Here is a 22,253-nt window from a genome sequence, read left to right as displayed (position 1 = left end):
AGGAGCCTTTGGAGGGTGAAGGAGGGTGGGAAGTAATGAATGGTAAGAAGATTAACAGATGGAACATTATAAGACATAGCTTCTTTATATGATGTTGTTGATCTTCTTTCTATTCATCACTGATGGGACAGAATCATAATCTACATGGAGGTCCATAGGCGGCCCATATGGAAGAACATTCCTGAGTGCCATTGAGCCGAAGGCAGCTCTCCCTCTGGAGACCAAGCTCAATTTGTAATGATTGATAAAAGTATGAGGCTTAGCCAAGTAGCTGCTGCGCAGATGTCATCCATAGAAGCCCTGGAATGGAAAGCTACAGATGTTGTCATAGATCTAGTGGAGTGAGCTTTAACTTTTGGCACAGGCTCATTAATAGATAAAACGTTAGCAGTCCCTTAGCCATTTTGATAATATAACCTTAGAAACAGCCTCTCCCATTCTGAGCCCAGTAAAGGAGATGAAAAGCTATTCAGATTTATGGATATGTTTGGTCCTGTCTAGGTAAAGTCTCAATTGTCTATGTACATCTAGTGAGTGAAGGCAGTACTCTCCTCTATTGGCAAAATTCGGAAAGAACACTGGTAAATCAATAGTCTGGTTTATGGAGAATTCAGAAACAACTTTGGGAAGGAAGAATGGATTTATCTGAAGTGATACTCTGTCTTTATGAAAGACCAGATAGGGCCTCTTGATACACAATGCCTGCAGCTCCAAGACCCTTCCGGCAGACATGATGGCTACCAAGAATAAGTATTTCCAAGACAAAAACTTTAGGTCACACTTCGCAGTAGGTTCAAAAGGTTTTTGAGTCAAAGACTGAAGGACTAAAGTGAGGTTCCACTTTTCCACAGGCTGTCTGATAGGGGGCCTGACAGGAGAGGTCCCCTTGAGGAAGGCCTTGCAAAGGGGTAGAGAGATAAGAGGGGAGTCATCTATACCACTGTGGAAATTAGAAATTGCCACTAGATGTACTCGTACAGTAGAGGCAGAAACTCCATTATCAAAAATTTAGCCAGGTATTGAAGTACTGCAGTTACTGGAGCTGAAAACGGGTCTAGCATGTTCTCCTTGGACCAGATGGAGAACTGGTGGATGGTTTGAAAGAGGCCAGAATTAGGTCTCAAACAGGCAAGGAAAGATTAGCTTGCCTGGCGACTAACAGAAGAGGAGAAACCAAGCTGTCACCTTGAGATTAGACAGATTTGGGTGACTCAACCCTTGGGGGTGAATAAACAGATCTGGTAGAAAGTCCAGAATCCATGGCGGGTATACTAGGAGAGGCCAAAGGAAGGGGAACAAAACTTGTAGAGGCCAGAACGGAGCTATGAGGATCACCTTGCATCTCAACCAAAGAGCTTTCTTTAGAAATTGTGGAATCAGGGGGGGGTGGGAGGATAAGTGTAAAGAAGTCCCATGGGCCAATCGTGGATCAGAGCATCCTTCAGTGACTCCTCCTCCAGGGGAAGTAAAGCAAAATAGCTGCTGCACTTGTTTGATGGGGAGGTGAAAAGGTCGCAGCAAGGCTGGCCCCAGTGCCAAATTCTCATGGCTTCCAGACATAGGGGGGGGGGTAGGACTTGGTTCCTCCTTGCTTGTTGATATACCAGACCACTGACATATTGTCTGACTAAATCGCAATTGTCCCAGAAAGGAGAGCTGAATGAAAGGCCTACAATGATATCAGCACAGCTCTCAGTTCCGGAACACTAATATGCAGGTGGACCGTGTGCCTTGGACGGTCTTTCCCAGGAAATGGCCCCCCACCTGATCAGGGAAGCATCCGCGGTCACAATGGCTCTGGGCTGAGGGGAATGAAATGGGCGACTCCAAAGTTCTACGTCTTGCCTCATCCACCAAAGGAGGTCCTGTTTGCAGGAGTTGGTCATTCGAATCTGGTAACATAAAGCTATAAGATAGCTTGGGAACCATTGACAAAGGAGGAGACATTGCAGGATCCGCATATGTAGCTTTGCTAGAGGCACTATCGGGATTGAAGCTGCCACAGAACCTAGGAAATGAAGAACTGCTCTTGCGGAGACTTTTGTTTGAGAGAGTACTACTCAGAGCTGAAGCCTCAATCGGTGGAGTCTGTGAGCTGGGAGTGATACTAGACAGGACGGAGTATTGAACACTGCTTCAATGAACTCTGTTGTGTAGGAGTAAGGTTTGATTTCTCCCAGTGTATCGTATTCCCAACAATTTTGCCAGAGAGAGTATAATGCAGTGGTGTTACCAGAAGATGCTTGGTGGGGACGGTGAGGAGGCAGTCATCTAGATACAGAAACACCCAGAATTCCTTGTAGTCTCAAGTAAACTATTACCACTGCCATGCATTTTGTGAACACACAGGGGGCTGTAGACAGACCGAACGGCAGGGCACAAAATTTATGATGACTGGCCCCTAGCCGGAAGCGAAGTAAACTCTTGGAGCATTTTTCCATCGTAATGTGGTAACATGCATACCGGAGATCTATTGATCACATCAAATCATCTTCTCTTAAAAAGGGAAGAATGGACTGAACCGTGACCATCTGGAATTTGGTTTGGGTGACTGACTTGTTTAAGCTGCTGAGATCTAAAATGGGTCTCTAGTCCCCTGTCTTTTGACACCAAAAAGAATCTAGAGTAAAATCGGATCCACGCTGGTCTGGTGGGACTGGCTGGATGACTTTTTTTTTTTTTGAGTCAGCTTTGTAATCTCTGAAGCTGCTTCGTCCCTTTGACTGGGTGAAACGCTGAGAAGTTTTCTTGGAAGGTTTGGCTGATAAGAAAGGGGAATGGTGTAAACTCTGGTGATGATACTCTGCACCCAACGATCGGTGGTAATGGACTGCCAGGCAGCTTTGTGCACAGAGAAATGACCCCCCCGACTGTTTCCAGAGGTAAGCAATCGGGCTGCTCCTCAGGACTGCCGGTAAGACTGTCCAGAGAAGGAATCCCTGGAGCCTTGGTTGCAAGGACACCCTCTGCCTCTGTAGGGGCATCTTCCAGAATTGTTACCCCATCTGCCCCTGGGGGTTATCACCATGTGTGGCACGGAAAGGACCCCGAGATTTTTTGTGCCACATTTTCAGACTCCTCGGACTCCTGGAGAAGGTACGTTGAGGATTGGAAAACCACAGGGTCTTTCTGTCTTGCTTGGACCTGGCTAGCGTGTTCTTCACTTTAGAGCCAAAAAGGGACAAAGCTTCGATAGAAGCATTCAGAAAGGAAGACTTGAAGGGGTCCGTGAGGTCAAAAATGCGAATCGAGGCATGACGCCTCATGACAATGCCTGAACCTGTTGCTATAGCTGCCCCTTTGGTCACATGTGAGAGCAACCTCATGGACGAGTTGGATATCGATTCCAGGGTTGCGAGCTGTGAGGCCAGTTTTTCCCTGACCTCATCAGACAACTGTCCTGTGAGCATCCCAGAGAGTTCGGAAAACAAGGCCCTCTGGAGCCTCTTAAAATGTGCCAAATAGTTCAGGGACCATATAGCAAATGTCCCGGATGCAAAAACACACTTCCCAAAAGTCTGTCCACCGCCCGGGACTCGCTGTTGGACAGAGGGATTTTCCTCAGCCAAGTCCTTTTTCGTGGCTGCTGCCACCACCATAGCATCGATTGGTAACCCTCTGGATCAATGCAGGACCTCCTCGAGGGAGGGGGGCAGATTTTCTCATGTCCCTGAGGTGTCGCCTCAATGGAATCTGGGTTCTTCCAAGCGTGCTGCACAACAAGCTGGACAAGGTCACTGGCAGGCGGGGTCACCCAAGAGGTAGAAGGCCAGGTGGGGAAAGCCTGCAGGAACACAGACTCCTCAGACAAAGGGTTGGAGGGCTTCCCAGTCACCTGTCTGCTCAAGCATTTCCAGGATGTCTCTGAAGGAGACATCAGGAGGTGGACGTGGGGACCTTTACCATCGTAATCCATGTCTTCAGTTAAGGACTCCTCGGGCGAGTCCATGTACTTCCTCTTGTACGTCCCTCTTTCGAGGGGGCTCTGAAGAAGACTCGGAAGAGTGGGTACCCTGAACAGGGATGTCCTGCGGCTTCTCTGCCCAGTGTCCCGGCGAGGTGGTCTGTGACAGCTGTAGCTCAGGGGGTGAAAACTGGGGTTCCGACATCAAAGGAGTGCTGCCAGAAGCAAGGGCCCTCTCCATCGGGCAGAAGGCAGGCCTGCCAGAAGAGGGATGGGAGCCCAGAACAGAGAAAAAGAACCTCGGAACTGGGATCACACCTCCCTCTGACGAACCTGCCCCCCAAGGGTAGAGCCTAAATCAGGATGCGATTATCTGCGCAGAGGATGGAACCAAGGTGAAACACGGCTCCGTGCCACAGGTTGAAGCACCCATCCCCCAATCCCCAGATTAAGGAAGGACCGGTTCCGCAGGAACCGAAGACCAAACAGGCAAACTCAAAGCCGGAGTGAGAAGCATTGTAGGCATCTAGGTGATGGGTTCCAAGAAGGATGTCGGAGCAGAAGGCTTCGGAACAGAGATGGTCAAAGGAGGTGTGTAAGACTGTGTCTGTGGATAAGTCAACCTAAGTCCTGCAGGTGGATGGGTCTTAGAAAGTGTGGGTATCCCCCTGACTAACAGCTGGTCCACAAGACGCACCACATCATGTTGCGACAGTCTCCTGGTGGATCTAGTGGATACTCCGGATGGAGAGTCAAAACATTCAATGAAGGGGCTATATGCTTGGCCCAAAACTCATCTATGGAAGGGGAGTATTGGGTCCGTGGTGCAAGGTCTGCCAGCATTGAAGTCTCAAGTTTCGAGACCGGGAGTAAAGGCATCAAATCCAGTGAAGTCAGTAAAACACTCGTTGCCGAAGTAGCACTCTGAGCCGAAACGGTCAGTTCCAAAATGGTAACTAAAGAAGCAGTCGAAGGTGTGCCCTGAGCAGAGGTGGCCACAGGTGCTGAAGTCTAAATAGGCGTAGTAAGGTCTGTAATCAGTGCCGGAAGCAGGACCGGTGCCAAAATTGGAACCGGTATTGAACGTTTTGAGATGCTCGGAACAGAGGAACACTGAGCCGTAGAGGCAGATTTATGCTCCGAAGACAACTCTGGGACCTTTGATTTCACAGGCTTGCCATGATCACCCGATGGTGAGGAGGGAACAGAGTGGGACCTCTTTTTGTCTTTAATAGGAGGGGTCGAGACCTCCATCGCAGAAATGGCCTCTGAAAAGGGAGACTTGAGTAACACTTTCAGAATCCGTTTATTTTTGTGCTCATTAAGAGTGCGTTGACTGAAACTCTGACAAATGTCACATAGAGGCTGCACCGAAAGGTGGGGCACTCCCAAACAGTGTACACAGTCATTGTGAGAATCACTATTAGACAACTTGCCATTACACGAAGCACAAAGCTTAAAACCTGAAGTACCTTTCTTACCTGACATCTTGATAAAGAGACACCACAGGCCAACAGTATAATCCAATTAGTCAAACATCATTCAAAGTAGTCAATTATAGCAATACAGTGATATGTAGAGAAGAAAGAGGGCACCTTACTAAAAAACAAAACTAACAGGTTAAACAGGAGAGACAATACCAGCTATGGCATTGAAGGAATACTACAAGGGTAAGGGAGGAAAGGACATACCAACAATGGTACTTGAAAGTTTACCAACGGTAACAACGGGTAGAGTAGAGAAGAAAAAAAAGCAAGGTCAGACAAAAGAAAACACACTAGAAATACTATTCGCTCAATAAAATATGAAGATATTGAGAATTTTCAAAACAAATATCAAATAAAGTTCCACTTAGCTGAGAGCTCGGCTGAAACGTGGCTTTAGGGCTACATGGCAAATAATATCTGAGGTAACACTGAGAAGGGCATTCTGGGTAGAGACTTACCTCGAGAGTTTTTTTGGCTGGCGCAAGCATGGTGAAAAGTCAGACTCTGTTCCGAAGGCTCGGAACCAAACCCATCAGTGATGAATGGAAAGAAGATTAACAGCATCAGATTGAAGGTTCCCTTTCAGGAGTATCTTGTAAATCTTTAGGGAAGCAACAGAAGTCCGATTCTGCCATATGTGAAAATTGGAAATTGATGCCAAATGTACCTTAATGATGGAGAAGCTGGATCACTTGTGAAACAATTCTTCCAAAAAATCTAAAATCAAAGGAAGTGGGGCTGAGAAAGGGTCCAAATCTCTGGAGGAAGCCCTTATGGCAAGCCTTCTCCATTTAGAAATAACTGGTTTCTGTGAATAGAGTATGACCTGAATAAGTGGGGTTCACAGCCTGGTGTCTCTGGCTACAGTGAAACTTACAGAAATTATATAGTTAACTTCTGCATTTTCAGGTCCAGGTGAGGCCGAACAGAGAGATGACAGAGAAAATCCCAATGGGGGTACAACACCCAGGGTGAATGCAGTGAATGAGGCCAGAGAAAGGGGAACCAAACTTGTCCAGACCAAAAAGGGATGAGGACTACTTTAGCTTTGCACCTTCTGGCTTTCTTTAGAAATGTTGTAATCAGAGGAAGGTGAGGGAAGGCATAAAGGAGGTTTTTGGGGGGGGGGTAGCAACTGTGGACTACAGCCTCCCTTGGTGCCTGACAACATGGAGGGATCACGGCAAAGTAACTGCTGCACTTGTTTAGGAATGAAACAAAAAGATCACATTAAGGCTGGCCCCAATTAACTTTGCACTGCCTCTAACTGACTGTGGGACCACTCCTGGGACAGAAGAATAAACCTGCTCTTCGCCCAGGATGTACACTGCAGTTAGAAAACAGGAAGCCTTGCCACTGGCGCACACTCACAGCTGCCTGGCAAAGTGAATAGGATTGGCTTCCTCCCTTCTTGTTGATATATTAGATTACTGCCATTGTTGTCCATCTGGATGAAGATCACACACTCGGGGGATGTATACTGAATTCTGACCACAAACAGGATATTGCCTTCTGGTTTGCTCCTGGTAAGTATGTCTTAACAGGGTTGAATCATCAAAGAGGGCATTAATGAACATCAACTTTAAGTATTCTGTGAAATCCCAAAGGCGCATCCAGGTATGCCGGCAAATAGCAATGCCAGTGTCTGCTGCAGTGCCCATACTATAAGCTGTACTGGAAAACAGAAGCATGGATATGTTAGAAATGGACTGAAGGGTAGTCAACTACACAGCACTAATTTCTGTTTGCCCCACAGGCATATTACTTAAGGACTGTCAGCTCTTCCTAATCAAATTCTCTCTCTTCAGTGAGAAACTCTAGTGAGGAGTCTGTTTCTTCTTATAAACTTGTTTCCTCTGAACCTCTCCCATATGGGCTTCTCCCATATGGGCTTCTGTTAGTTATCAGATGGGGAGCTTGCTCGCATTGTGAAAACCCCCTGAGGCTAAAGGGGACCAACTGTCGCCATTGATGAAGATGAGCGGATGTGGAGACAAGACTCCAAAGAAGTTCAGGACAGCACAGAGAGTGGTACAGACATCTCCTCTCGCAGGTGCCACAATCAAGGCTGAGGAAGTAACAGAGAAAAGGGAAGGGTAACCCTGGGGCCATCCCGGCTCCAAGGCAGATAACAGTGTCAGGCTGTCGAATACAAAGACACTGATGGGAAGGGACAATTCTACAAATCTGAAAACTGAACAGTTGACCATGACTCCCAAGCCTCGGCTTCTACACTTTGGCACTGAGTCTCATCCTAATTAGACACTGCCAGAGTAAAGAGTAAGGGAAACCTTCAAGGTCAAAGCTGAAAAGACTATCTGCTCTGACTGTGGTGCCCTACTGGTCAGACTTGAATACATGGGCTTCTAAATCCAACAGTCGGACTGGAACAAAAGAAACCAGAGGAGGGGTGGCCAGGTCGTACACTGAAGCCCCCAATGAGGCCTGTGCCAGGATTTATCCCCAGTTGAATTATTCTGCTGACGAAGGACCTGAAATATGAAGCCACAGAGGGTGCAGAGAACACCACCTCTCTTGTAAGAAGGGGGAGTGAAGCCTTGGACTCACCAGCTCCAGTAGAAATGTGGACAGGGAGACTGATTGGACTTGAGGCTATGGATCCAAATGCCTTGGTGTCTTCAGGGCCTGGCTAGAAAACCCCAGGGGACCTACTGACCTTTTTCAACATTTTTGCTTTTTTTCCATGTTTTTCTCAGTTTCTTTTTGAGACATTACTTTTTCCAAGTCGCTTTGCAGGTGAGGATGTTTCTGGGTAGAAGACACTGAACTTCCCCACTTGGGTTGGAAGAAAGCCCTTCAGAACAACTTTGCATGCCTTACCCCAAAAGAGGCACATGCCTCACAGTTTGCATCCAACTGACAGACTCCTAAATGATAGAAGCACAGACTGTGCAGGTCCTCTGGTGGTATTTTGTGGCAACAGACTGAACACTTTTTAAACCAATGGCCTTGTCTGACATACTGGGGAAGAAACAAGCAGAAACCATCAGAAAAACATTTATCACAATACGGAAGCCAGCAGCAACAACAAAACAGAAACAACTAGCTGGTAATAACACCTAAGTAGCAGTAAAAGACCTAGTCTGTAGCCTAAAGCTAAAGAAAAGTCTTATAAAACTTTTTTTTTTTTTTTTGAAAAGGGGAAGAAAGCTGCAAAAACAGCTAACAGACACGGCAGAGGAAAAGGAGGGAAAAAAAGAGCCACAACTTTATGTAAAGCTATAAAATTCACTTACAAGATCATTCAAGGTCCTTGAATTCCACATGCTATTAGATCAAGCAGCAAATTAGATGAGGTAATCAGGGGAATTGAGGGAATCATGGGTAGGGGAGTAGTCACAGCCCTGGATTCAAGCTTCTGAAAAAATCGGAGAGAGCAGATCCAGTCACACATGATAATCCAAAGGTCGATTCAGATGAGACATTAGATCTGGTAGCTTTTTCCTACCTAGTGGGGGAGGAAGCAAGGAATGGTATAATCAGAAATGTTTGAAGGGTGCCATTGCCACTGCCTAAGCACCTACCTCAGCTTATTCACTAGCCTTTTTGAAATGTTTTGTTTACCTGCTTATCATGAACTCAGCTGTGTACCCTATATTTATAAGCTCAGTCACTGGCTGTTCAATGGTCAACCGGAACCACTGGAATCTGAAAAGGGATAGTCTTCTTCCTAGCTAGTCGTGTGGAGAAGTACTGTCAGAACTGTTGGGATGAGGCACAGTCTTTGCATGAATGTCTGCCTTACCCTCAACAATGGCCTTTCTAAATGTTTTGCCTGACCTGTTCAATGTGAAAGTGCCTACAACAAAACAGCCATCATTTAAATGGGAAGCTTCCATATACTTTGCCAACAGAAAGTGAAAACTGTTTCACAGTTTGGACAGTTTTGTCCCTTAACTCCATTTACTTGAACACTTCTTATGACAGCATTTTCCAAAAAACAATTCTTTGTCCAACGGCATGTCTAAGAGCTGCCTTCTGATGTCCTTAGGCAAGGTCTTAGCCATGCATACCATCTGATAAACAATTTTTGAGGCAGCTGTTCTCGTAAAAGCATCATGTTTCTCTGGTGAATTAAGCAACATGCTTGCTTACTCTTCAAGGAGGTCTGCAGCGCTTCAGAAAGGTGCTGCTTAAATGTTGTGTTTCAGCCCTTTTCAGGAACATCCTCAAGCAGTATGATATTTTGATGTTACAGAAGCTCAAATTTGGCAATTAGTTGCTCTACTGTCCAATCAAAACACAAAATGTGTCTTGACAGATATGTAAAAATGAGATACTGTCATTCAGTAATTTATTATTAGCAGGTACCAGCTACACTCTGGCAAAAACCAAGATAATCAAGCCAAAATTGGCCACTGACATCTAATACAAAAACTTAAGCTTCACCTCCACCCAGAAGCAACAGTCATCCTTCCCAATGATAAAAGCCAAGACTCGCATTCTAACAAGTTCTCCGACACGTTAATCAGCCCAAGTTTCTTCAATATCCAAGTCCAAGCAGTGCTTAATGGAGTCATAAAGCTACTTAACACATGTTTTTCCATTCAATTTACATTTTCCTAAAGGACAACTTTCAGAAGGGGGACAGCCTGATAAGGTACTGGACCTTACAACGAACTGGTGAGTAAATATGGTTTTAAATAGTAGGCAAAGCCTCACTTCTCACCTACATCAAATCTAAGAACAGCTTGGAAGATCAATCATGTACCTCAGCTTGATCTACTGGGATTTGAAAAATGGATATCACAGGAAGAAATGCCAGAGATGGAGGAATTTCCAGCTATAGAGTTTTCACCAGTTTGTGGAAGACTAATATGGATCCTCTGCCATGATGGTGAAGCATGTACAAACAAATCAGAAAGTTTGGAGTGAGGTATTGGCAGACGGATGCACCAGTCATTACTCCTACCAGATGCAACCTGAACAGCTTAACCTGACTATGTTTCCTTATTAAAGAGGAAAAGAGAAAAGTTAATTCTTCACAATCCCTACACTGCTGAACAAAAAAACAAACAAAAAATATCTTAAGAAAGAGTAGCTTTTAGAGGTGCCATTACCACAAAGACCAGCAACTGGCATTTGGCAGTAATACAGCACTTACACCTATACCATACTTGGACTTGAAGATAGTAACTGATGACTGCCTATGGAAGTTTTATGGTTTCAGAGTCTGGCTACTTTGTTGTTTATACTCTGGGCTCTGTTTTATGGCTTCCCAAGTTTGCCATTTTGTACCATATTTACCAAGTGCTTATTAGTTGTAATATGGAGGTTTTGGAATGGACGTTTTTGTTCTGTTACACCAACAAGTGGAGCAGATTGCTACAGAAAAGATGCAGTTTTTGTTTTGGGAATCGAGTGGTTTTATCAGTGTTTGGTTATTCCTGACAAGTAGTGTTCTGCATTACACATTTTGAAATGCTGTCCCCCACCCCACTTTTTTGTTGAATCCCTCCTTTGATGGGGGTTCCTGGCAGACTCTTGCTAATTTTGACAGTAACTGCAAGTGTCAGACTGACACCCCATGCTGCAGCCTGGACATTTAACCATGCAATGCCAATGTGACCAGCATGGGTGTTTGGAAATAGAACTTTTCATATCTATGGATCCTGGCTCATATATTTTTTTTAAAGTAGTCTAATGGAGTTCACATTTGAAGGGTGTGATGCCTCTGGTTCAAGCTAAGAGCTGGAACTATTTTTTTATGTAACATATTTGATACTGTGGCATTTTTATCACTCAATAAAGGAACAAAAACTGCAGTAAACCACATCCTTTAATCCAAAGTCAATAGAATAAAAACTAATAGATACGTTTAAATATTTTAATAAAACAAAGATTTCGGGTTTCCCCTTCTTTAGTGTATTATCACTGAAGGGGAAAACCCGAAAGCTTTGTTGTATTAAATTATTTAAACCTATCTATTGTTCGTTTTTATTCTACTGTATTTTATCACTAACAGCATTTTTATAACATATCCACAAGTCAGTTAATGCACTCACTTTCTAGATTTACTAAACAACATTTCTTTATTTGCTTTACCTTATACAATGTGCTGCATTACTTCCCACCATTTTTGCAAACAGCTTAGATTATAAGCTCTATAATCAAAATTAAGTTGAAGAAATACTGGCAAGTATAGGCTCAAAGCTCTCCGCTAAAGTTATGAGTAAAAGATTTTTAATCAATCTTAATCCCTGCACAGACAAGATGAATGCAATTCAATCTCTTGGATTCAAGGGTAGAATACCTGTTGTCCTAAAACAAGAAACTTTTAATGATGTAGAAATGTGCTCACCATTTAACTCTACTTAAAAATTGTTAAACTTACACTGCTGCCAACAGATTATCTAAGGCAGGCTATTCTCTAATGGTGTAAATTGTTGAGTGCCATCTACCAGCGATAAGCACGTACGTTGGTAACCTTTCACTGGTCTTGGAAAGATCTCAAGATCAAAGATGCAAATACACCACCACAGTTACATTACTACAGACAGAAAAAGAAAACATAAAAGGAGTACTTATTGTAGCTGGGAAGGTATCCTGTTAGTGCACTCATCTAGCTAAAAATAGATGACATGTTCATCTCTCTCCTTTGTGCGATACATTCTAATGAAGTTTGCGTCTTTTGGCTTTTCCCAGTTAGGGGTCGCCACAGCGGAACTCCGGTCCACTAATGACTGGCAGTTGATTTTTACATGCTGAGTTACCAGCCCTGACGCACAACCTTCAACGAAGGTACGCCCATTCATGCACGTCTCCAAACAGAAGACGCGCTAGTTAAAAATAGAACCGGACAGCGTCTTACTGTGAGGCGACAACGCTACCGCAGCACCACCGCGGGTTGATACATTCTAATGAAGTTTACTGCATGACAAACAGCTACTATTGGCGGGGACATCCAAAAACTAGGTAAAGATGTGGCACTGCAATGGGGGCAGCTTTTGCCCCGATGTATGCCAATTTGTTCTTGTGTCTCTCTGAAAATATTTATATATACATATATATACATACACACACACAGGTTTGGAATTCATTTTGATGGACTTCAAAAAGGAAACATAGTTAATTATTTAGACAAAACTATTGAAGGGCAACAGAATGGAAAATTAAAGACTGAAATATATAGGAAATTTGAACAACAAAACCATATGCTACATGGAACAAGTTGTCAACCCTCACACATAACAGCCTGTCTACCTTATGGGGAATTAAGAGATCATGTAATGAAGTTCAGGACGGTAACAGTGAAGTGAGTAAAGCAATTCAAATGTTTTTGCAGAGGGGGTATGAAAAGGAAAAAGTATGGCTTGGATATTAATGGGTGAAAGGAAAAAAAAAAGTGTAGTTATTATAAAGAAAAATAACATGAATGAGAATGAAGTTAGAAAGGAAGGGGACAGTTTATATTTTATTTCAAAATATACCGTCTTTTCAAAGAAATTAGAAAACTTAGTTAGATATCGGACATTTGTTAAAAGGGACTTAAGTTTTTTGAAAAATGTTAAACTAAGTTTTTCGTACAAAAAAAGAACTCAAAGATATTTTGGTACATAGAGGATTCAAAAGACCGAATGCAGAGAACACAAAAGAACTGCCATATAAGGGTACTTTTGCCTTGTGAAACATGTACATTATGTACTTATGTAGTAAATAGTTTCCACGAAATCAATGGAAAGATCTTTGAAACACAGGGAATTTTTAGTTGTACTAGTGAAAAAATAGTTTATGGACTTAAATGTCCTTGTGGACAACATTATATTGGGGACAGCAAAAGAAGTTTTGCTACTAGACTTAAGAACATGTAAGGGACATTAAGAAAAATAAATAGTTTAGACCTGTAGCAGAACATTTTCATTTATTTCACAATGGAGACCCTGAAGGATTACAAGCCACAGTCCTAGAACAGCTAAATGAGGAGTTCAGTACACCAGAAGGTAACAAACAAACTAAGGAAGAAAGAATCTATTTTTATTTTAAAATATAGGACATTGTTTCCTGGGGGGCTTAATAGGGAACTTAACTGGAAATGTTTTATGTGAGACATCTTTAAAACTTTGTAAAATGAAGGTTTTAATTGAATTATTGACTGATTAATGCAATTTACATATACAAGGTATTTATATGCTCTGTAAAGGATTATAGTAGCAGAGGCGCTAGAAGAGACTGATTCTGTGTTTGTTTTAATAAAGTGTTTGAAGCTTGGTGTTCTAACATTCTTCATTGGCCAAGTGGAGTGTGGTACTACAATATTTGGCAGTATTTTGTGGTTTTAAATTTATCTTGATGGCCATGAATCGTTTTCAGCAACACCAAGTTTATTTCGGGAAATGGATATGGAAACTTTACAAAGAACTATTGACAGTTTCTTCTCTCAATCGAGAGAAGGTGATGGTTCGAACATGCCAGGAAATTCTAATGACATTCCAGCAACTCGGAGTGACCCTGTTCCAGGTATTTTACAAACGTGGGAGGAGAACAGACAAAAACGGTTTCCAACTCCATTCTCATCCATTGGTAAGAGAACGGAATTTTCTCTGGCACCAGAGATACAACAGCTATTTGATCAGATGGAGAAACTAATTTTTAAGGAAACTTTTGGGTTTCTTAATCTACAAAGTCACCGTAGATATCAGGAGCTTAATATCACACCAAGGGGTTAAAAGCAATTAAAAATCCCTCCACCCCTTTTGATACAAGCTCTAAGGAAGATAAAACATTTCATGAACGTTGGCAGCAGCGTATAGATGTAGCGGAGAATGCGTGAGCACTCTCATGGAAAGAGATATCACTAAAATGCAAAAATTGAAAAAGGAGACTAATAAAAATCTGTAGAGATATTCTAAATAAGACCAACAATCAAATGCTTGATTTGTACTTACAAGGGATTAATGAAAATTGGCCTCTTATGAAAAAACTGGTGGAAAGAAAGAGAGATAAGCTAATTAGAGATTTAAGAGACTATGAACGAAAGAAAGCCTTCATTCTGTCCACCAGTCCTGCAGTGAAACGTCAGTTGGTAACGTTCAATGAGATTCAGGCAGCGACGGAACCACGACAATGTACGTATCTTTCAGCAGAGAGTGGGGCTTCATCGACCGAGGGGGAAGGAGAGGATTTTAATGAAGTCCCCCTCAGCTTCCTTAAGCAAATAATCAAGAATATATGAACAGGACTTTTCGTGAGCAACAGGGGAACAGAAAGAGAACTTGGTATGGACAGATTTTCAAAGGAGTATTCCAATTACTCCGTTAACAAACAAGGTAAATGGACATGATTTTTTTTGGACTGAAAGTACTGTAGTGATGAATTTGAATATGTGGTTAATTTAACAGGTTGTGAAATAAATAATGTTGAAAAAAATCTATTTTGAATAGGGATTTAAAATTTATCCTTACAGCTCTTCCTAGAATTTATGAAGTAAAAGGAGAAATTTAATTTATTCATAAACTGCATCTTTTTAGATTTTTTTTTAAAAATGGTAAAACTGCTAATGACATAGAAATGTACAATACGGATTATTCAGATAGCAGCCATGAAAGTTTTTTTCTTGTTAATCTGAAATTGAGATAAATGCATATAGTAACTTTGATACAACAGGGGTTAAGTATAAAAGTAATTTCAATCCCCCTTTTAGATGTGAAAAAATAGAACAGTTGAGTTAAATTATGCACTTGAAAAAATGCCATTTATTTTTTAAATGCAAAATTGATTACAAGTTAAAAATGAATGGCAAACTTTGAAAAATTTAAGCAGAAGGGATGAATGTTGTTCAAACCGGCCGATAAAGGGGGAAAGCTTTTGGTAGTACATTACACACAATATATAGATATCTGTAACAGACATCTGAATAATGAGATAGTATATGAGAAGATTGAAATCAGTGATTATAACAGAGCTATAGAAGAGTATGATGAATTGTTAAATAAAGGCTTGAGGCTTAATTATTTTACTCAAGAAGATGTGCAGCACAAGTTTTCAAGTAAAAATTGTTCAACGGCAAAATTTTTTTGTGTGCCTAAGATGCATGAAAGTTTAAGGACCCCCCCCCGGACGACCGATTGTTTCCGCATATGGCTATTTTACACATAACAGTGCTTGTTTTTTGCGTCAACATTTAATGAAGGAAGTATTAAAATTACCATCATATATCAAGGACATGTTTGATTTTGGAGACAAGGTCAATGCAACACAATGGGGAAAAGAAATCTATTTCATAGTGGTTGATGCAGTAAGTTTGCATACTAATATTCAACACAGAGATGGGAGAGAGGCTATGGAATTTTTTTAGGGAAAGTCCAAAAACCCAGTATGAAACTGAATTAACTTTGTCTAAAAAATGACATTTGAATTTGATGGATGTCTTTATAGGCAAAGATGTGGCACGGCAATGGGGGCTGCTTTTGCCCCCATGTATGCCAATTTGTTCATGGGTCTCTGAAAATATATATATATATATATATATATATATATATACATACATATATATATATATATATACATACATATACATATATATATATATATATATATATATATATATACATATACATATATATATATATATATACATACAATTATATATAAACGTGTGTGTGCGCACATATATATATATATATATATATATATATATATATATATACACATATACATATATATATATATATATATATATATATACATATATATATGATTATGATTTCGTCAGGGATCACATTATAAAATATTGTAGGTTTACTGATGATCTTATCTTTTTCTGTAAAAGGGGTTATGGTAAAATAGATAATTCATTCAAGATATACATAAAATAGGTTTGGAATTCATTTTGAAGGACTTCAAAAAGGAAACAATTATTTAGACATAACTACTGAAGGGCAAGAGAACGGAAAATTAAAGACAAATATATAGGAAATTTGAACAAAACCATAAGGTACATGGAACAAGTTGTCACCACCCCCCCCCCCCCCAACACACACACACACAAAATATAGCCTCTGTACCTTATGGGGAATTAAGAGATTATGTGATGAAGCTCAGGATTGCAACAGTGAAATGAGTAAAGCAATTCAAATGTTTTTGCAGAGGGGATATGAAAAGGAAAAAGTATGAGTATGATATTACAGAGTGAAAGCAAAACATAGTAGTAGTTAATTTATTAGAAAGAAAAATAACATGAATGAGAATGACGTTAGAAAGGAAGGGGACAGTTAATATTTTATTTCAAAATATGCTGTTTTTTCAAAGAAATTAGAAAACAAAGATATTATTGGACATTTGTTAAAAGAGACTTAGTTTTTTTGAAAAATGTTTAAGTTTTTCGTACAAAAGAGGAAGAAATCTAAAAGATATTTTGATACATGGAGGATTCAAAAGACCGAATGCAGTGAGAACAAAAGAATTGCCATATAAGGGTACTTTGCCTTGTGGAACATGTACAGTATATACTTATGTGGTAAACAGTTTCAACGAAATTAATGGAAAGATCTTTGAAACACAGAAAATTTTTAGTTGTACTAGTGAAAAAATAGTTTATGGACTCAAGTGTCCTTGTGGAGAACATTATATTAGGGACAGCAAAAGAAGTGTTGCTACTAGACTTAAAGAACGTGTAAGGGACATTAAGAAAAATAAACAGTTTAGTCCTGTAGCAGAACATTTTCATTTATTTCACAATGGAGACCCTAAAGGATTACAGCCGTAGTCCTAGAACAACTGAATGATGAGTTCAGTACACCAGAAAGTATCAAACTAAGGAAGAATCAATCTATTTTTATTTTAAAATATAGGACATTGTTTCCTGGGAGACTTAATAGGGAACTTAACTGGAAAAGTTTTATGCGAGACATCTTTAAAACTGTAAAATTAAAGTTTCAACTGAATTATTGAACAATTAATGCAATTTACATATATAAGGTGTTCGGTAAAAGAAAGTATACTCTGTAAAGACTCAGAGTAGCCGAGGCACTAGAAGAGCTTGATTCTGCATTTATTGTCTTAATAAAGTGCTTGGAGCTCGATTTGAAGCTTGGTATTCTGATATTCTTCACTGGCCAAGTGGAGTGTGGTACTACAGCATTTCGTTAATATTTGCTTTACCTTATTCAGTGTGCTGCATAATTCCCACCATTTTTGTAAAGAGCTTAGATTATAAGCTCTACAATCAAAATTAAGTTGAAGAAATAATACACTGACTCAAACAAGATGGCATTCATTACAATGTCAACTTTTAAAGAAGCATTTGCAGTACGGATACCAAAGGAGGAGACATCGGAGCAGGAGGCTGACAGATGTTTCACTATCGGAAGCCAATTTTCTTACTCCCTTGCAAGACTGACAAGATCATAAGGCTCAAAGCTCTCAGCTTAAGTTCTGACTAAAAGATTTTTATCAGTCTTAATCCTTGCACAGTCAAGATGAATGCAATTCACTCTCTTGGATTCAGGGGTGGATACCTGTTGTCCTAAAACAAGAAACTTTTAATGCTGTAGAAATGTACTCATCATTTAACTCTACTTAAAATGTTTTTTTACTAGAAGTACAAAACTTACACTGATACACCAACAGATTATCTAAGGCAGGCTATTTTCTAATGGTGTAAACTGCTGAGTGACATCTAACAGCGTTAAGTATGTATGTTGGTGACCTTTCACTGGTCTTGGAAAGATCTCAAGATCAAAGATGCACATACACCATCACAGTTACACTACTACAGCTAGAAAAAAAACATAAAAGGAGTACTTATTGTAGCTGGGAAGGTATCCTCTTTGTGCACTCATCTAGCTAAAAACAGATGACATGTTCATCTCTCTCCTTTGTGCGGTACATTCTAATGAAGTTTACTGCATGATAAACAGCTACCATGGACGAGGACCATCCAAAAACTCAGAGTCAGGCCAGATAGTTATATGCCCACCTAGGGGTAAATTCCTACAAGTTATAAATGATAATACAGCACAGAGACTTAACAGTGGATGTAAGCATGTGCTGATCTGTGGACAGCAATGCTGCAAGGAATGTTTTAGCTCTCTGGTGAAAGGATCAATTTGGTGAAGTTTAACAAAAAACACAGGCTGAACAGGTCAAAGAATGGAGGGAAGTGGAAAAGCCCACTGATAACATGAGAGAAAGGACTTTTTCCTTTTCTGTGCCCTGTAAATTTGTCTTTGCCATCTCCCTAAGCCTGCTTATCCAAAACCATTTCCCCTTGTGTTAACTGGCTTGCCCTAGACAGTTTCCTACAGGAGAGTCACTGCTTAGTAGGAGAGCTCTAAAAGTTTCTTATGGGACAAGTGGAAAAATGAACTGTTCAAAAGATTATAAATGTTTTATCTTCTCTTACATTCTTTACTTTTTTTGAGAAGGGGAACCAAACATCCAACTGCCCTTTATTACCTGGCAAACTTGTACTCTTAGCCAAGTATGCCTCATTATTACTGCCTGTTGCTGCACCTCATCAGCAGCATCAAGAATGTTACATCCACCTTATTTAAAAGCTGTTTTGGTATGCCTTCCCTCCATGACCCACAGCCTTTGATGGATGCATTCTCACTTCAAACTGAAATAATGTCCAAAAACTGCAAACAAATCTTTAATTGCAATAATATCAGAAGATTGCACAAAAGATTTGAAAGTTTTCCTCACTTTCTGAAAATACCTCTCATTTCTTCAGAGGAGGAGGGACAAGCATGACCAGTACTGGCTGACCCGCTTCACCTAAGTGGTTAAATTTCTAGACAGCTGGCACATCAAAGGGGTGTTACTTCAGACTATCAGTCCCAAAGAAACTGTACAAAGACCCAACCTTCATCTTGCCAGGCTGATCAAGTTTTTAAAGGTAACCAAGTTTGATGCAACTGCTGGTGCACTGACCAAAATCCCAAATATGATAAAATTAAACTGGCACAAAATGACATCGAGAATTAGCAAAAGCAGCTAGCAATAAAACAAAAATACTGGTGGAACTTCTAACAGTACAGCATTTAGTGTGCACTTAATATACAGGACCAGGTTCAAGTCACAACTACCTTTGTAATCGGCATGAACAGAATTAAAAAGACTGGACTTCATGCAACTAGGGTGTGTGATACTTGTTATACAAGCATCTTCATAACATGCATTAGTAAAGACATTCTTAGTGCATGGTGAAAACACACGCAAATCTGGCTCTACTATGGAAGACTGGAAGAATTATGCTGCCAACAGGAAGCACAAAGAACTGAGAATGCCAGGAACACCATACTAAGTCTACAAAGCACATAATGGTTTCATGCACAGGAACTGCTCAAGAATATTTTACACAAATATCTAACACCACACTAACTAGTACAGCATAAGCTCAAACGTGTACTATGCAGCACAGGGAAATGTTAATGATGGGGTTAAAAAAAATAAGTTGAGCTATAGCAGAACAATTACACAAAATGTGCTGTTTACAGAAAACCTTTTTTTCTTTCTGTTCTGTTTCTCGCTCTACGACATCAGCACACCAATTTCTAACTTTTTTGAAACACTTAGAAATGCTACAAAAAAGAATAAACATGAGAGTAACATAACTCATAAGTCAAGTTCTGTCACCGCCATAAGGTGGAGAAAATAGAGCAAGTATGGGCTGGCTATGTATTCAAGTGCATTCCTCTTCCCAGTGTAGAGGATGAAATGACAGCAGTCAAGAAGGTAAACCTAGAAGACATAGGTGATGAATTCTAGCTGAAAAAGGTACCCAGTGGAGGAAGAATTCAACACCCTGCTGAAAGAGCTTACTGTAAGAACAGAGCATGTTTTCTATTTTTGGAAAGGCGTAAACTGCCAGAAATGTACTCTGTGAAACAAGCCTCATTATTAGAGTTAAACTACTAACCTGTTCTTTAACTGCAGTATTTACATTAGTAAGATAATGCTGACAGATTTGGCAAAACGCTCTCATTTGCCTCTTTAAGGTCAACAGCTCTTCCTGGAGAGAGAGAGAGAAAGAAAGAGAAAAAAAGTTATGTCCTTGAAATTTTAAAAAAGTATTATGCACTACAATGGAATAAAATCTGACATAAAAAGAGCCATTTTATAGGTCACAGTTTCAAGTATACTTTAAAACATTCTATTTAAATCTTGCAGCATATCCACTAGCTTTTAAAGAAACCCAAATGTGAACAGTTTCATTAAACAGTTCAAGATGCATGCTGTTCTTGGACATGTTATGCAATTCCTGACCTTTTAGAAAGCATCTCAGCCAATGTGCAATTACTTTCTCTTGGACATCTGACTTCAAAAAGCTGTGCCTAGCAAACTAAGCAATTCGTACCAAACACATACAACCTCATACAATCTAGATGCCAAAAAACAATGTAAGGCAAGACTACATATCCTATCTGAAAGAAGCCTAGGCCTTCTCAAAACTGATTATGTACAAGTATGCAGATGTGTGAATACATACATAAATATCATTACCATCTTACAATCAAAAAAAATTCATGGCGGGACTGCAAAGTGACAACTACAGAAGCACATTATGAGCACAGAAATGGAAACTAAGCCAGAAACAGAAAGATTGCAAAAGAATGCATACTGGTACACAACCTCAGCAGATGTTCAAATACAGGAATCGCATCATTTATTTTACACAGGAACTTCGTAGCAGCAGACATTCACCAAGCCCAATCGATTTTCTGGTGTTAGATCCCCCCACCCCCACCAGATGTTCAGCTGTTTTACTCAACACACTGCAGATGCCAGGATGAAACTTGAAATCAAAAGGAGGGCAGCCCATTGTAATGATTTTGTGCTTGTATGGACAGTAGTATCCCCAACAGGTTAGCTAGATATGTAGACCAAACCAACACCAACTACTAAAGGACCAACTGTGCCAAATAAATATATAAAGAAAACAGCAAAGCACAGTACAACCACCCATGGCAAGCATCATAAAATTGAAGGAGACTAAATAAAACTGTGTTTAATAAAAACCAGGATAAGCGCTTTCACATAAAAATGGTGGATCTGATGAAGCATTTTTATGTGAAAGCGCTTATCGTGGTTTTTATTAAATACAATTTTATTTAGTCTCCTTTAATTTTTATGCTGCTTGCCGTGGTGGTTGCACTGTGCCTTGCTGTTTTCTATAGGTTAGCTAGATAAGCAGGTCTCAGCACTGAAAGCCAGACATGCCGCCAGTTGGCACTGGTGTCAAAGGTAGTACTAATAATTACTAAAAATAAAATGGAAATGCAAAATAGTAAATTTAAGATCAACAAACTTAACAAGATGAGATAAATCAGTTGATTAAGGGTCTCTAGGTAAAAGTATACAGTAAATGACCAAGTAGATATACAGAAAGATTCCTACAATCTTGTATACCAATTTCTTAGGAGCTCTGCAAAAGAAGGGGAGGGGTATCAAGTCAGATGGGTTTGAATTAAATAGCTTGAGTTGCTAGAATAAAGTGATCTAAAAAGTGATACACAGTACAGTTCAATAAAAACATGTACATGAGGGAAAAACCTACTGTGTATATAAACAAGCATAAAGTGCAGATTAAACACTGTAAATGGTAGTACAATATTTTCACAAAAATGTTCAACATATAAAAAACATACAATTATGTTAAGTGCACCACACATGAGGACTGAACACAAGGTTATTGAAAAATGCCCCCTTCAGAATGTACCTGACCAGACATATGCAACAACTGGAATGTCCACAAAAGTTCCTTACCAGGAGAATCTAGGGGACAAACACAACGTCCTATACAGACAGCCTTAAAGTCCTATCTCTGTACGGTCTCCTACAGGTTACTCAGAGGTGATCTATTCCTGGCATATGGATAGCATCAGTATAGTTGTGTACAC

At 40.3% G+C, this 22,253-nt stretch overlaps 1 protein-coding gene across 2 annotated transcripts in view; it reads right to left on the bottom strand.

The window, feature by feature from the left end:
- Positions 1-22,253, bottom strand: part of STAG2 (stromal antigen 2) — a 3,222,550-nt gene that overhangs the window by 718,054 nt on the left and 2,482,243 nt on the right. For both annotated transcript variants that reach the window (XM_044057319.1, XM_044057321.1), the window contains exon 22: positions 20,273-20,365. In XM_044057319.1, coding sequence (XP_043913254.1) covers positions 20,273-20,365 — 93 coding nt within the window. The remainder of the gene's footprint in view (positions 1-20,272; positions 20,366-22,253) is intronic.

Source organism: Protopterus annectens, chromosome 15.part0, assembly GCF_019279795.1.
Source record: "Protopterus annectens isolate FY-2018-M chromosome 15.part0, PAN1.0, whole genome shotgun sequence".
Classification (NCBI taxonomy): domain Eukaryota; kingdom Metazoa; phylum Chordata; order Ceratodontiformes; family Protopteridae; genus Protopterus; species Protopterus annectens.
This window is presented reverse-complemented; position numbering and strand designations above follow the sequence as displayed.